Consider the following 15867-nt stretch of genomic DNA (forward strand, 5'->3'; position numbering starts at 1 on the left):
TAGTGCCGTGGACTAGTTCCTTTAGTACTGTAGGTGTTAAATTTTTACCTTAGCTAAAATATACTGAATACACCCCGCCCCCACCCCCCACTGCCAGATAGCAGTACCATGGTTTACTCATGACAGGTATCACTATATTCAGGGAATTCTGTTTGAATTAAATGTTGTCATAGCAATCAGTTGAGCAACAAGAACAGTTTTCAGAGCTACAGGGTCCTCTGGAGGGTGGATCAGCATTATTACCACCTAATCCCATATTTTCCTATAGGGATTAGCAGTGGAATGTTATGCCTCTGTTACCTTTAATTCAGCTACATAGCAAACACTTTACAGTATAAAAACATGTTAAAGTATGTTTACTTCAGTTAAGGTATGGGGACATTTACTGTTTTACCTTTAATATTATATCTACTGTTAGACTAAGCAGACCTTTAACATGATTTAAGATGGAGATACAGGTGATTGTAGAAATTCCACACTTCTGTCTCTTTAAGGTTATGTTATTATTATTCTTGCAGTACTGGGAACCAGCCTGAAATAATTGTTTTCTAAGCTCTATATTAAAAAGGACTGAATTTACTGTATAGTGTCTCTTTTTTAGAGCTGGATATACACACAATATAGGCATGCTGCATATCATTTTAATCTGCAGAAGCTGCTTGTGTGTCCTTTTATGTTACTTTGCATCTAAGATGCATATTTGAGAGAAAAACGCAAAGAAAATGCTTGGAGCAAAGATGTAAGTGGACGTATCTGTACCAATACTCTAAGAGAAATTGAAGATTTTAGTTAAGGCGACAGAGGTCAAATTATAAGATTATTGGGTCAGGTGGAGTAGGAAGATAATAAGAGCAGTGTTTAATAATGAGTTGGACACAAATGAGACAAAAATGTATACATTTAACTATATGCAGAATTGTATGTATCTTGCAATGCATCCACACTCTCTGCATATATGGTTTTGGTATTCATAATCATCATCAATTGACATTTGCCCCAGCCTATTCTGGAAACAGGAATATTTACACTTACATCCAACTCTGCATGATCCGCACTTGCATCGACATTTCCTCACTAAACTTGCCTAAGTGAGAACACCCCATTACTGTCCAGTTACAACTCTTCAGTTGTAAGTGTAGATGTGCTAGAAATATGACACTGACTCGCCCATACTGTACATGCATATGTTCAGATCCTATGCATGCACAGTGCAATAACACACAAGGTATGCTCTGCCAACAGACGTACGTTCAACCCAGCATCAGGCCATTTATCTTTCTTTGTAGGATGAAATGTAGGAAAGTTTCCAAAGGGTGTAGTAAAGGAATAGAGCAGGTTGTTTGTTGAGAAAAAGGTAATCACTTCATGTCTAATATTATTAGTCTTGTCCTTTAAGTAAGAAGTAAAATCTTGGGCATTAATGGTTGTTGGGGAGATTGTTGTGGAAGGGTTGAGCAGATTTAAAGATTATTAAGAGTTTTTCAAAACAATTTGGCTTAGAATCCTAAGATAGATGAGAAGTTGGAAGTATGTTTGTTTGGTAGTGTCCAGAGCATTTCAGTAGGAGTTATAGATAGCAGTAGATATTGTATTTCTAATTTGCAAGAATGTTTTTAAAGGTATTATGTTCCATAGTCTACTACGAATGACATTGTAATCAAAGCAGACTGTAATGTATGGCTGGATCAACTCGATCAAGGCCTGCTTCTCGTGTTGGGTTAAGATCAGTGGAAAGTGTAGCATTTGTTTATAGAAGCTGTTACAGAGATTTGAAGAGTTGCTGATGATTAAGAGAACTGAGAATTCAATGATTATAAAAAATGTTAGTAGAGTTTACAATAGAGGTTAAATTAGAGCTTAAAGTTTAAATGTTGATGATCTGAGAAGAGGAAAAATATGTTAAAGAAGAAAATGGGCACTGTCTTGAAAACAAGATCAAGGCAGTAGCCATCCTAAAAAGTAAAAGAGTCAATTTACTGGGAGTGGCCTGGTTTGTAGGTTAGGTAGAGTGCTGGGGTTTTGAAGTCCGAGGAGAATATGGATAATTAATGGTGATGTTGAAATCAACCAAAATATGAAAGGAGATGAAATGATGGAGCCAGGCAGAGATCCAGGTGGATTATAGATCATAGCACAAGGAAGAAAGAAAGTGTTGAAAATCCACAAAACATCTACAGTATTCACATTACTTAATTGACATTTTATTGAACACATGACTTTTACATTTATAATAAATGTGAACATACTTTTCTGTCTGGTGTATCTAACCAGGGCTATTGCATGGGGAGTGGCCTGATTGGGGTGGCGTGACCATACACCCTACAAAGAATGGGGAGGAGGGGTTTCCAGTGCCTAACCCTTACCTTGTGATGGCAAGCAGAGCATCCTCCTTGCCAGCAGCATATTCCCAGTAATATTTGGAAAGATGGCACAGGTGCATTAGAGAGCAAAGTCTCCAGTATAGTGCCAGAGAGTTTGCTTTCATTGTGCGGCACGATCTTCCCAAAGATGTCACTGTGAATAGGGCACCACAGAGAAGGAGGAACCCACTTGCCATCATAAGAGGTACTGTAATTATGTATGCACAGGGGAGTCAGTCCAAAGCACAGATAATTAGCACCTGCTCCCGTGCTCTCAACACCAGTGTGTATAACACTTTATTATATTATAATTATTGCGATGGTTTATAGGCTAATGGTACTATAACATTTACTGCGAACATTGTCAACCTAAATCCATATGCTATTATAGGGCATAAGTATATGCACTTTTTACACATAGTTGTATTCTATCCTGTAATTTCCCATATGGATCCATCCCAACTAATTGAACACACATACATTTTTACATTATGTTGGGCTAGTACAAATGCCTCCCCATTTTCCCTTTTGATTGTAATTGGGTATTTATGGAGGATAGTTTCTTGATTGCCACGTAATTGCTTTGCATGCCCAACCAACAAGCTACCAAACCTCCAATGTCCAAAGGTTATGTTATATAATTGCAGCCCTTAGATTTGGGGTTTTACATGAGTACTATAAAAGTGTCAATATATTTGTTGTCTCTGCCAATGCTGTATTATAATTTAGTGGTGAGTACACAGAGATGGTTATGCTGAATTACTACTGTAGTGAGATCTATAATAATGGAGATGCAAAAACTGTTCTGTAGAATGAAGAAAAAAACTAATCCAAACTAATTTCTTGTAGAAGTATTTCAGCAATATGTTCAAAACAAATTATTCTGGATCCATGAGATATACTGGAGAAATCAGAAGTGAATTTAAATGGATACATTTCTTGGTGAAGAAGTAGAATCATTAGTCACGCAAAAGTTCACTGACAAATTTCCAGCTACATTATTTTTTGTGCAGATTTACTGTATAGAATCACTGGATATTTACTAAGGAGCCAATTGTCCAAATGTTATCTATACAGCAGTCTTCAACCAAATGCAACAATTTAGTTGTAAATTAATATCCACTGTCAAAATAAGTTTGATATTTTATGTCAATAATGTAAATATAAAAAAATAACTTAATTCTGCTATACATCCTTTTTTTAAATGTTGCCTTGAAGGCCATGTGTTTTTTTTTAATTTTTAATAATTTAAATATTCAAACTTTGTATAGTTTGAAATAATATTTAACTGTATACACTTCTATTGGAGTGAGCTAGTTTTCTTCTCTGTCAAAGATTACATGTTTCTGTATTCTGTTTTTAATTCACAGCATGGTTTATCTAAGTACAGTACTGTTGTTTTTAGTTGCCAAACATTCATTGATGCAAACTTTGTGTCTGCTTTATCTTTGCCATAGAGTAAAAGTATTCAAAGCGGAACACAAAAGAAGGTAAAACGAACGCTTCCAAACCCTCCTCCAGAAGAAGCTAACAATGGCTTACAGTCACCATACGGCACAGTTGGATCTGTTTCTCGCAGACGAATTTGTAGAACCACAACAATGGCTAGAGCTAAAATTCTTCAGGATATAGATAGAGAATTGGATCTGGTTGAAAGAGAATCTTCAAAACTACGCAAGAAACAAGCAGAACTAGATGAGGAGGAAAAAGAAATTGATGCAAAACTAAGATATCTAGAAATGGGAATTAATAGGAGAAAAGAAGCTTTATTAAAAGAAAGAGAAAAGAGAGAGAGAGCTTATCTGCAGGGTGTTGCTGAAGAGCGGGATTATATGTCTGACAGTGAAGTAAATAACACAAGGCCAACCAGAATAGAAAGTCATCTTGGCTTAGACAGGCCACAAACTGCTCCACAAACAGAATATTGTCCTTACTTACCGCCACAGACTCAGACAGAAACTCAGTTTGCACCTCAAACTAGTCCCTATACTCAATACCAATATCAGACACCTACTTTACTTACTCAGGCTCCAACTCAGTTCTCTCAGCAGACCCATTATCAACCAACATTATATCATCAACAAGTTTCATCATACCAAGCTCAGCCAGCTTTCCAAGCTATGCCAACTATGTCCTTTACTCCTCAGCCACAACCAACACCAACGCAACAATCTTATCAACACCCTTCACAGTTGTTACTATTACAGCAAAAAGCTAGACAAGGTGCATTAGATTTGGATTCTAAAATAACATCACATTATGATGTTATTAGAAACCAACCTCTTATAATAGCACCTGCATCTTCTGACAGCAGCTACTCTGTTTCTCATCTTGGTAGTAAATATAGTACTTTGGATTTAAGATTGGGGATAGATGAAAAAAGTAGCATGGCAAGTAGTCCAATGTCAAGCATATCTGCAGATTCTTTTTATACAGACCTTGAACACCATGCTTCCAGAAACTATGTTTTAATTGATGATATTGGAGAACTTACAAAGGGATCTGGTTCTATGAGCTCCGCATTTGGACTTCATGAAAAAGAGCTTTCAAAAACAGACCGTCTGCTTAGAACTGTAGACTCTAGACGGACTCCTGAAGTAACAGACTTTTTAGCTCCTATGTCAACTTCTTCGAGACTACATACATATGGAAAAACAGATGAAGATTCAATGGAAGATCCATATGAGTTAAAGCTCCTCAAGCATCAAATAAAGCAGGAATTTCGTAGGGGTACAGAAAATTTAGATCCTCTTGCTGGATTCTCACCTTATTATCACTCAGACAGTCTTTATAGGCACTTCCCCAAAAGTGAAAAATATAGCATTAGCAGACTCACACTAGAAAAGCAAGCTGCCAAGCAACTACCACCCGCTATCCTGTATCAACAGTCAAAGCATAAGAAAACAATATTAGACCCAAAAATATCAAAATTTTCTCCAATTCAGGAAAATCATGACTTAGAACCTGACTATTCAACCTATCTTTCTTCTAGTACATCATCCATTCCCAGTATATCTTCAAAGGCAAGACTACTGCAAGATGATATTACTTATGGCTTGAGGAAAAACATTACAGATCAGCAAAAATTCTTGGGTCCTGCTTTAGCTCAAAACCTTGGGGCAACTCTTAATACAAATTTGAGAACTGCTTTACAGGATGAAGTTGATAAACCTTATGTAAGTGGTAGCAGATCAAGGCCTTCATCTAGGCCTTCATCGGTGTATGGTCTTGATCTCTCTATTAAAAGAGACCTATCAAGTTCTTCTTTAAGGCAGAAAGGCAATGAAGCTGAATCAATAGATGGAACATTTAACCCCGCAGCACCTTCTGGAAGAATTAAACCATCTAGTCTTCCAATTAGTCAAAGTAGAGGAAGGATTCCAATTGTAGCACAAAATTCTGAAGAAGAAAGTCCACTGAGTCCTGTTGGCCAACCAATGGGAATGGCAAGGGCTGCAGCTGGACCATTGCCCCCAATATCTGCAGATACCAGGGACCAGTTTGGATCCAGCCATTCTCTGCCTGAGGTACAACAACATATGAGAGAAGAATCCAGAACTCGTGGTTATGATCGAGACATAGCATTCATCATGGATGACTTTCAACATGCAATGTCTGATAGTGAAGGTAATCATGGTACCAGAATGATTTACCACTATCATAACACAAATCTTCATTTCTATGCATGCTATTAATGTGTGTTGTGATATTTTCTTTGTGGCTTTGTGTTCTTTCACTGTCATAATTCTACAGTGTTTTTCTTTGAATTATTTGACATTTTCAAAAAATGTCTGTATTTGTTTTTCTATTTATTGTGATGATTGTTGTTGTTGTTGTTGTTGTTATTATTATTGTGTTTACTTATACATACCTACATGTAACTCACCTTTTATTTGTGTAATCCGATGTAGTAGTTTGAATCAATCTGTGTACATCAGAAAAATAAGAATATCATTCACTTTTTATAACTCATATATCCACTATAGTTGTGATACAGTATAATGTAAAATACATGTAAAATAGACCCAAGTACTTGGCTGTAACAATTATTCAGTATAGAGAGTATTATCTTATTGATTTTTTATAGTGTAATGTATTCAGCTAATTTCATTTTGAATCCATGCATAAAGGTAAAGTTGACTGTATTTATAGCATATGAATATGTCCTGACTTTTTATTCACTTTTTCACTGTTATTTTAATATTAAAATAGTTTTCAGACAAGAAAACAAATAACTAATATTCCTAACATTAACTCCTTGCTGCTGTGAGCACATGCAACAATCTGCTTTGCAACATGCTGAAATCTTTTGCAGCAGCAAGGAGAGATCAAGGCAAGGCAGTACATACAGTATATAACAGAGTATATTTAGACAACATATTTTTAAATATATGTATTTCAAAAGCAGATTCATATTTGCAAACTTTGTGAAATATGTGCTTTTTCATTTTTTGTGCTTCTTTGTTTATTTGTTGTTTAATAAATGTATATGTGCTTTTAAATAAATATTTGCATGCACTGTTTTTTTTTAATTGCTTATGATTATCTTATATGAATAAACTGCATGACGTTAATGCTGCATGACAATCTAAAACAAATAATTTATATATAGCGTAAGCCAATCAACAGTATTTTGGTTTATATAGTAATATTTTATTATCATTTCAGAAAGACAAAATTATACAATTATTGTATGAATTTGAAGCGCTCAACACTGATCATGTCAATTGCAATTTACCTTACAATATAAAGTTCAATAGAATTATTCTCCAGTTTAATCTTGAATGACAGCTGACAGTCAAATTACCTTAATTGTTTTTACCCTCTAGTAATAGTATGAGTTGTGTTAATTAAAAGATAACATTTTAAAATCTTGGCAATTGGTTTCTTATAAATCAATTATTAAGGAACACCTAAATGATCTGCTATCCAGTGGTTGGCATACCTGCCTGTTCAGGCTGAGAATCATTTGTTTCTGTCCCTTGCATTTAGATCTTTGCACAGAACTTTCTAAAATGAAAGAATAATATAACAGTAATGTCAGTGCTGGTGCTGTGCGGGCCCGTATGGAGCAACACTTGAATTGCTCCATCGAGTGCCATCTAGTGGCTGCTGGCACGCAAAACACTTGAATTCCTCCCATAGAGGTGAGGAGCAGCATTAGCCTTTTACTATTTAGAATTTGGAAAACAGACCATTTTTGTAGTTAATGGGTTTAGAGCATGATGCAGGCTTGTGCTGACATGAGATTTTTTTACCTGCAGACAGACTATATCGGACTTGTTACAGCACATCGATGCTGGATATAATTTTCTGGACAGTACTGACCAGCCCTAATAAGAACAAAACAGTCTGTTTGTGAATGGAAACTCAGTGTTAGTAGAGGTTTTGTCCTAGTCTAAAATCCTAGTTGGTAAAGTTTTGAGTCAAAATGCTGCCGTATAAACGGCATTTCCCAAAAGTCTATTCTCCATGAATGGAGTGGCTTTCTTGCAGTGTCCAGTAAATAACTTCATTATCTCCCTAACTATTCTTATTATTTTCTGTAAAGCTATGAGTATTTGCCAGCTGGTATGTTTCATTCTGAGGTCCGAATTTCCTACTGCAAGATATGGAAAAGCGTTCAGTTATCATTAACTGTTTTAATATTGTGGTTGGAAAACTTGATGTTAACAATATGTCTGTTGGTAAATGAATGTTTTCTCTGTTTGTTTTGGATAAATCCCCAGACAATTCCTTTAATGATGGTAGGAGTCTTCTGTTGCCAGTTTCGTAGAGTTTGTGAATGTCTTTGTATTGCATGTCAGTTTTGTTCTTTAATAAGAACGTACTGGAATGTTTTGATTATATAGAACATAGCAAAGCTAATGCGTAAAAATAATAATGTAACAAAAGCCTTAGTTCTAAGTACTTCCTAGCAAATATGAAAATGCTTGGCTTATCCTTTTCCAAATTCTGGGTGGGGGGAAATCAAGCTTACTTTAAAATATACCTCTCCAACCTACCTAACCCTAAACTGTGTTACAATCAATTAGATTATTTGTAACCTAATCATTTTTATTAATTCTGAGGCAATATATAGTCCTAGAATAATCTTTAAACATAATATACATTCCTAATTTAAGGTTCTATTTAAAAATATAAATTTCTTATTAATCCATTATGCACAAAGGTTGTTAAAATACCTGTTGTACAAAAATTCCATATCTTATAGAGGACAAAACTAAAGTGTATGACAATGCAAATTAATTGAATGATGCAAGAAAGTCCCATGAGTGTACATCATTAGATTGTCTTTTTCACCTCATTTGTTGATACTGGTTTGCACTTCAAAGTGATATCCACCAAACCTTTGGATTATAAATGTTAGAGATGAGCGGGTTCGGATTTACTCGGTTCTTTACGCCAGAATTATCACAATTTCTTATTTTCTGGATTTTTCTTGTTGTCTAACCAAAACATGTGATGTCCGATAGCCATTAAGGAGATTCGGGTAAATCCGCTTAAAACCGAACCCTCTCATCTCTAATAAATGTACATATTGTTCCACAGAAACACTCAGTACTGGTCCATTTGTGGTAAGGCATTTGGGGACATTTTTGATTCAACTAATTTTATGTCTTAAACATTGTGGTTAATTTTAGTTAATTATCTGTAGCATTGAAATGTCTAAAGAAGCAATTAGATCACAATATAGAATATTGGTTTGTATTCTTTTTATTTTTTTAAGCACTCTTTCTTTAGTGTAAAGCTCAAATATTTATGTAGAGACAAAAACATTGTAAAGGAAGTCTGTATACGTCAACTTCTTATTTTATACAAAAGACATAAACCATAATATTGAGCATATTCTATTCTTTTACTGCATGGCAAAACTAGAATATATCATTTTTAAAAGGGTGCTATTTAATATTTTACATATAGCATAGTCAAAGCATTTTTTTTTTGCTAAATAATGCACATTTATATACTTAACCGTAATACAGTAGTATGTTTTACGCGCCAATTCCCTTATATTGAGAGAACAGATATATTTGTTAATCATTTTTAATGACATATCTGCAGTGAATCTATCATATTGTATAAGTGTAATGGAAACAATTTATTGAAAAAGTAAAGTATCACCGATGCAATGCAAATATAGCTGCAAGTGTGAAAAGGAAGTATAAGATCATGTCACATATCATCAGTGCTTGTAAAGATTATACAGGCCTCATTTATACTTTTCTCATTTGGAAATTGAAAATAAATCTTAGTTGAACCCTTGTGCCCACATTTGATCTTTAGATCTACTAACTTGAACAAATGTATTAATATTTGAATACTTGTGGGCAGTAAACTATGATAGAATGGATATATGTAGCATGCCATGTATAGCACAGAACATAGTACATGAAATGTGAAATATAAATGTGCATCATGGCAAAAAAAATAAAGATTAGAGACCCAACTATACCACTCACTCAGTATACCGTATGGCATATACATTATTGCACATTCTTATTTTCAAAGATACTGTAGTTTCATAATTACAATGATGAAGTTCCATAACGTTGCTAATCCCTCTAGAAGATCAAGATGAAACAGTATAATCTCAAATTACAGCGTAATGCCACATTTATAGTGCAATCAAATAATCTCTATAGAATTATAGACTTACAATGTTCCCATAGACCTTTAGGGGTCAATTTACTAAGCCTTGGATGGAGATAAAGTGGACGGAGATAAAGTACCAGCCAATCAGCTCATAACTGTCATGACACAGGCAGTGTTTGAAAAATGACAGGAGCTGATTGGCTGACACTTTATCTACAACCACTTTATCTCCATCCAAGGCTTAGTAGATAGACCCCTTAAACTTTAATGCCACCATATAACCCATAATGCATGGGTCTTCAACCTGTGACCCTCCAGCTGTTGTGGAACTGCACATCCCTGCATGCCCTGCCACAGTTTTGCCCTTAAGGCATGCTAAAACTGAGCAGGGCATGCTGGGATGTGTAGTTCCACAACAGCTGGAGGGCCACAGGTTGAAGACCCATGCCATAATGCTTCAACATAGTCGCTTACTTGTTGAAGTCCATTAGAAAGGACATCCTTACACTGCAAGCAATTACAGTGGTACTAGATGAATCCCTATGGCAACATCTTCTATTATTATAATATTTGATAATTATTTGTGTTTTCTTAAGAAAGGTGGCCTGTGTGACTTTGCACTTATTTTGACTAATGACAATGAGCCCAACAGAAAGCCTAATATTGCACTAGTCCAGCTAAAGCCATACAAGTGAGTAATATAGACATACATAGTATAGCCTAGATGCTAGGCTTCATCTTCTTGTCACTGTTGTCTATTAATACTATTTCAGCATTATGAATTGTATTATATCAGTATTCACTGAGGGACATGTATAAACATTTTTTGGGAAGAACTATAGTGAAAAGTGATATTTATTGGGAACTAATAATTAGGGACTTATCAAAATAACACTTTGCTAAACTTTCATATATTTCACTTCATATATTTTTAGGGTCCAATTCTTAGATTATGTCAGACTTTTTTGAGATAATCGTGCTTTTTCTTATTTTATTTTGTTCTGCACAAAACAACTGTATACATGAGGCCACGTCTCGCTGCACCCAATAAAAATGATTTGAAAATATTTCAGTTCCATTACACCGTCGGCATGGCAAATGGTCTATGGGTTTTCAGTGGTTTAACTCATTCTTGCTTTGCACATTACACCACTAGCTGCTGCTCTGCTCGTTTACATTTGTGTTAATGACCTTGGCATGCATGGTTGGTCCTTTGCATGAACTGCCACATGGCAAAACTCCTCCCTCCATCAATAATACTTAAAATAGAGGTATTTACATTTCATTAATTTCCAAAGCCTATCATCTACGCCGTGAAGAAACAGACTGGTTTGACAAGCCTAGAGAATCCCGTCTGGAAAATGGCCATGGAATTGACCGAAAGCTGCCAGATAAATTATCACATGCCAGACCATCTCATCAACAAGAACAAGTAAGAAAGGGAAAAGAACTGACAACTGCATGACAAGATAATACGATATGTATATTTTGCACTGTCCAAGCATTGCACAAATAAGTGTCTGTTTGATGAGATATAGGGGTCTATTCAATGGTAGTCGGAATTGCCGTCTAGTCGGAAAGACGGCCGTTTCTGACTTTTTGTGGTCGAATCAAGATTCGACCTATTCAATGGGGCTGCCGTTTTTCCGACTTGTCGGCAACTCCGACTTGTCAGAAAACACGTGGATCTGCGGATTAGCCGTGGATCCAAGTGTTTTGTCAGATTTGCGGCCAAATCCGACAGGTTTTTTGCCCATTTTCGACAATGTTAATCCGATTTAAAAAAAAGTCGGAATGTCATTGTCGAAAACGGGAAAAACCAGTCGGATTTGCCCTCAAATTGAATACTGCACTGTCAGATCCTCTCCGTCGGAGAGGATCCGACATGCATTGAATACCCCCAATAGACTACAATAATAATATAAACATTATAGTATAATTAAAACTGATATATGGATTAATACATTTATTTAATGAGTGTACTAAAACATTTTAGAGCAATGCACTATTGTTTCACATTATTTTTTTTTTAATGTCTACACTATTTGTTCTTTAAATGTCTTCAAAGATATATGATTGTACCATAGTTCAGCAGAGGGGCTAAAGTGTTGAATCACTTTATCTTCTTTAAGTTTGCACCAGATTGCAGCTTAATACAGGCGTCCCTATATAATCTTGCCCAGAAGACTGCTAAATAAGGCTGTGGTCACATGAATGCTTTCTTTAGCTGTGATAATTTAGCAGCTCTCATTTCCAAGCCAATGAGATGTGACATGCAGATGCTTATTTACTGGCATATATTATTTAAATGTTAGAGAATTTATATTTTAGACCTGACAATTATGTATATGACTATTCATGTTTTGAAAACAGACTTTCTGCAGTGGGGTACACTGTGTTCCACAGGGAATACATCGGGGTGTAGAGTTGGATCTTGATCCAGAGGCACCAACAGGCTAAAGCTTTGACTGTCCCAGGATGCATTGCATGACCTCCTCTGTAACCCCGCCTCTGGACACTGGAGCTCAGTTTGTAAGTTGGTGCCTGCAGAGCAGGTCACTTAACAGGGGTGGCTGTGCTAGGCAGCCCTGAAAAGAGCTTTTATTAGAAGATTCTTCAAGGGCTGCAGCACTTTTATGTCCTAGTGACATACTGTGCTGCAACTCCACCTCCCTAGCAGCACCGCATACTCCCGCTGGCCCGGTTCCCGGGTACTTGCGGCGGAGGCGCTCCGGTTTCCAGGCACACGCTGCTGACGCTCTGCAGGAGGAGGTAAGAGGGTCCCCCAGGTGGGACCCGCTGAAATCGTGTTCTGGTTGCAGTCTTAGGAGACGGACCGCGGCTCTGGCGTGGACACTGTGGCCGTGCAGGGACCCCACTATATCCACAGGTCGGATTTCATAAAAATCCTTTTATGAAGGCTTCACAGTACCCACTGGTGAGGACTAGCATAAGGGATAAGGCAGTTGACCTGTAGCCCCTTCCTCCAGCTCCGGGCGCCATCTACTGCTGGTTTTCTCGCCCTGGAGCTGCTTCCCACTCTCCCTCACTCCCTGACAGAGATTTTGGCGCCATATTTAGACAAGTAGCTGCGGATGATCTCCGGGACTGCAGGGCAATGTCTCCTCTGTAAATCCGCATGCCTCATCGGTGTTGTGCATTTACAGTCACTTAAGTATTCTATATGTCATTTTAGACAGTGTTAGTTAAGAACAAGTGTACTTCTTGAATATTTAGTACAAGTATTCTGAGATATACATCCAGTATCTACTGTGCATTATTATATCTATATATACATATCTGTATGTAGTTTTACTAGTCCAGTGCAGTTTGTTTGTTTGTTTATCTAAAAAAAACTTCTGCATTGTAACTGTGACTGAATGTGCCTGTAGCTGCTGTGTGGTTTTCCTTCTTGTGTATCACACTTATTGCTATCACTATATTCTGTACCCTAGGGGGATGAAGTTATGAGTGGCCGGCAGCCTGGACCCCGGGGGCCAGCATACCGGCACCGGGATCTCGACCACTGGCATACCGACAGCTGGGCGAACACTAATGAGCCCCTTACTGGCTCGCTGCGCTCAACATGGTATGCTGGTCACTGGGATCCCGGCCGGCGGCATACTGAAGACCACCTCCCTGAGGTGCTAGGTGCGTCAGGGTCTCCTATATATGTATATATATATATATATATATATATATACACAAATAATATATCTGTGGAGCGCTCTTTTTAACAAATTAAGCAATTATTCTGAATATATATATAAAGAAAGGATGACCTTACACATTTAGACAACCATATTTTAAAAACACATCTTTTTATTGTTGACAGTATAGTCCAAATCCACATTTGCAATAAAAATGATGATTCTTTCTTTACAAAGTAATATTGATCATTAGAAATACAATTGTTTGTTCAATTTGTACATTTAAAATTAATAATAATAAAATGCTTTAACCCAACGCGCTTCGTCTTATAGCGACTTCTTCAGGGGTGTTTCTGAACAACATTTGTTCTCTTATTGAAAATACTCTCAAAGTTTGAGGAGATGTTCCCTTCTTAAAAGGTTATAAAATATGATCTTTGATCAAACCAATTATTATACTAAATGTAAATCTGGATTAGATTTAAAGGTTTTGGGATTTTGATAAGGTAATTTCCACAGTTTGACAAAATGTAATCGGATTCTCTAATTAGGACCATCTGATTGCTTATATTAGTATTAGTATCCAAAACTAAGGCTTTTAACTGTTATTAAGCCTCTTTTAATACTCCAGCAATCCTATACAGTATGTCTGTATGCAGATTCTACATTTGGATTCCTATGCATACAGACATATAGGATTGCTGCTGGAGAATTAAAAGGGGCTTGATAACAGTTAAAAGCTTTCCTTTTGGATACTAATATAAGCAATCAGATGGTCCTAATTAGAGAATCCGATTAAATTTTGTCAAACTGTGGAAATTACTTTATCAAAATCCCAAACCCTTTAAATCTAATCCAGATTTACATTTAGTATAATAATTGGTTTGATCAAAGATCATATTTTATAACCTTTTAAGAAGGGGACATCTCCTCAAACTTTGAGAGTATTTTCAATAAGAGAACAAATGTTGTTCAGAAACACCCCTGAAGAAGTTGCTGTAAGACGAAACGCGTTGGTTTAAAGCATTGTATTATTATTAATTTTAAATGTACAAATTGAACAAACAATTGTATTTCTAATGATCAATATTACTTTGTAAAGAAATAATCATCATTTTTATTGAAAATGTTAATTTGGACTATACTGTCTTAACAATAAAAAGATATGTGTTTTTAAAATATGGGTGTCTAAATGTGTAAGGTCATCCTCTCTTTATATATATATTCAGATTTTTTTTTATCATTAGGCAAATAATTGCCTAATTTGTTAAAGAAGAGCGCTCCACGGAGATATTATTTGTGTATCTATTTCTATGTTGACCTCTGTCGACAAGGGATCTTTTCTCTATGTTGCAGCTTGCCTATAAAAGAATGTTAAACTAACTGATATAGAATAAACTAACTGACATAGAATAAGTAAAAGAACAGTAGTTTTACAATAAGAGCGCATTAAGGAACTCTATCATTAATTTAATATATATGGGTATGTATATATATCATATAGTGTTACACAGTATATACTGTTTTGTGTTTTTTATTGTGTATTTCAGTCACCTCATACCACTTTAATTCTCTGTTTGTGCCCTGTATTTACTGTCACATAAATCAGGGGGTTATTTGCAGGTATTGTGTTTGTCTGGCTATATTGTACTGTTACGCTCTAAGGCTACATTCCCTATAATGTCTGCCACACAGGGTGGGAAATCCATGGACGCTTCTATATCATGTAGTGCTTGCACCAAGGATTTACCTGAGGGGGAAGTTTTAGCTGATGGCTCCCGGTACTGGGTGCCATACATCTCCCAGTCAGCCCACAGCACCTGTGGCCAATCAGAAACCACCTTGTGCAGCGTTCTCAAGTATGCTGAATACACTTGTGATTCGTGGGGCCTCCTGTGCCATTGCAGCCATATATTGTCCCTGTAGTTAATCCGTTCTGGGCAGACACTCTGGCTACCCAGATACAACAATTAAATCATTCTTTTGTAAGACAAAAGTCTACCTCACGCCCCTCTGGGGTAAAAGGGTCATCTAGACAGGCCGCTTCCTCCTCACAATCCACTAATATTTCAGATAATTCTTCTAATAAGGATGGGGAATATACTGATCCATCAGACACTGATACAGTCGCTTCTGACGAGGAACCTACAACTCAGGTTGATGTACCTGACCTAGTGGAGGCTATTAAGCTGATTCTACAAATTGATGAAGTAGATCCCACTACTGTGTCTAAGAAACCTGATAAGTTCAAAGATTAGAAG

The 15867-nt window shown here is 36.4% G+C and overlaps 1 protein-coding gene across 3 annotated transcripts in view; it reads left to right on the forward strand.

Moving 5' to 3' along the window:
- The window catches only part of PCLO (piccolo presynaptic cytomatrix protein), a 447385-nt gene that overhangs the window by 310507 nt on the left and 121011 nt on the right, over positions 1-15867 (forward strand). For 2 of the 3 annotated variants that reach the window (XM_063926936.1, XM_063926938.1), the window contains exons 7-9: positions 3818-5987; positions 8090-8107; positions 11255-11388. In XM_063926936.1, the coding sequence (XP_063783006.1) occupies positions 3818-5987; positions 8090-8107; positions 11255-11388 (2322 nt within the window). The remainder of the gene's footprint in view (positions 1-3817; positions 5988-8089; positions 8108-11254; positions 11389-15867) is intronic. The other variant, XM_063926937.1, reaches the window with a different exon arrangement.

This window comes from Pseudophryne corroboree, chromosome 6 (assembly GCF_028390025.1).
Source record: "Pseudophryne corroboree isolate aPseCor3 chromosome 6, aPseCor3.hap2, whole genome shotgun sequence".
In the NCBI taxonomy this organism is placed as follows: Eukaryota; Metazoa; Chordata; class Amphibia; order Anura; family Myobatrachidae; genus Pseudophryne; species Pseudophryne corroboree.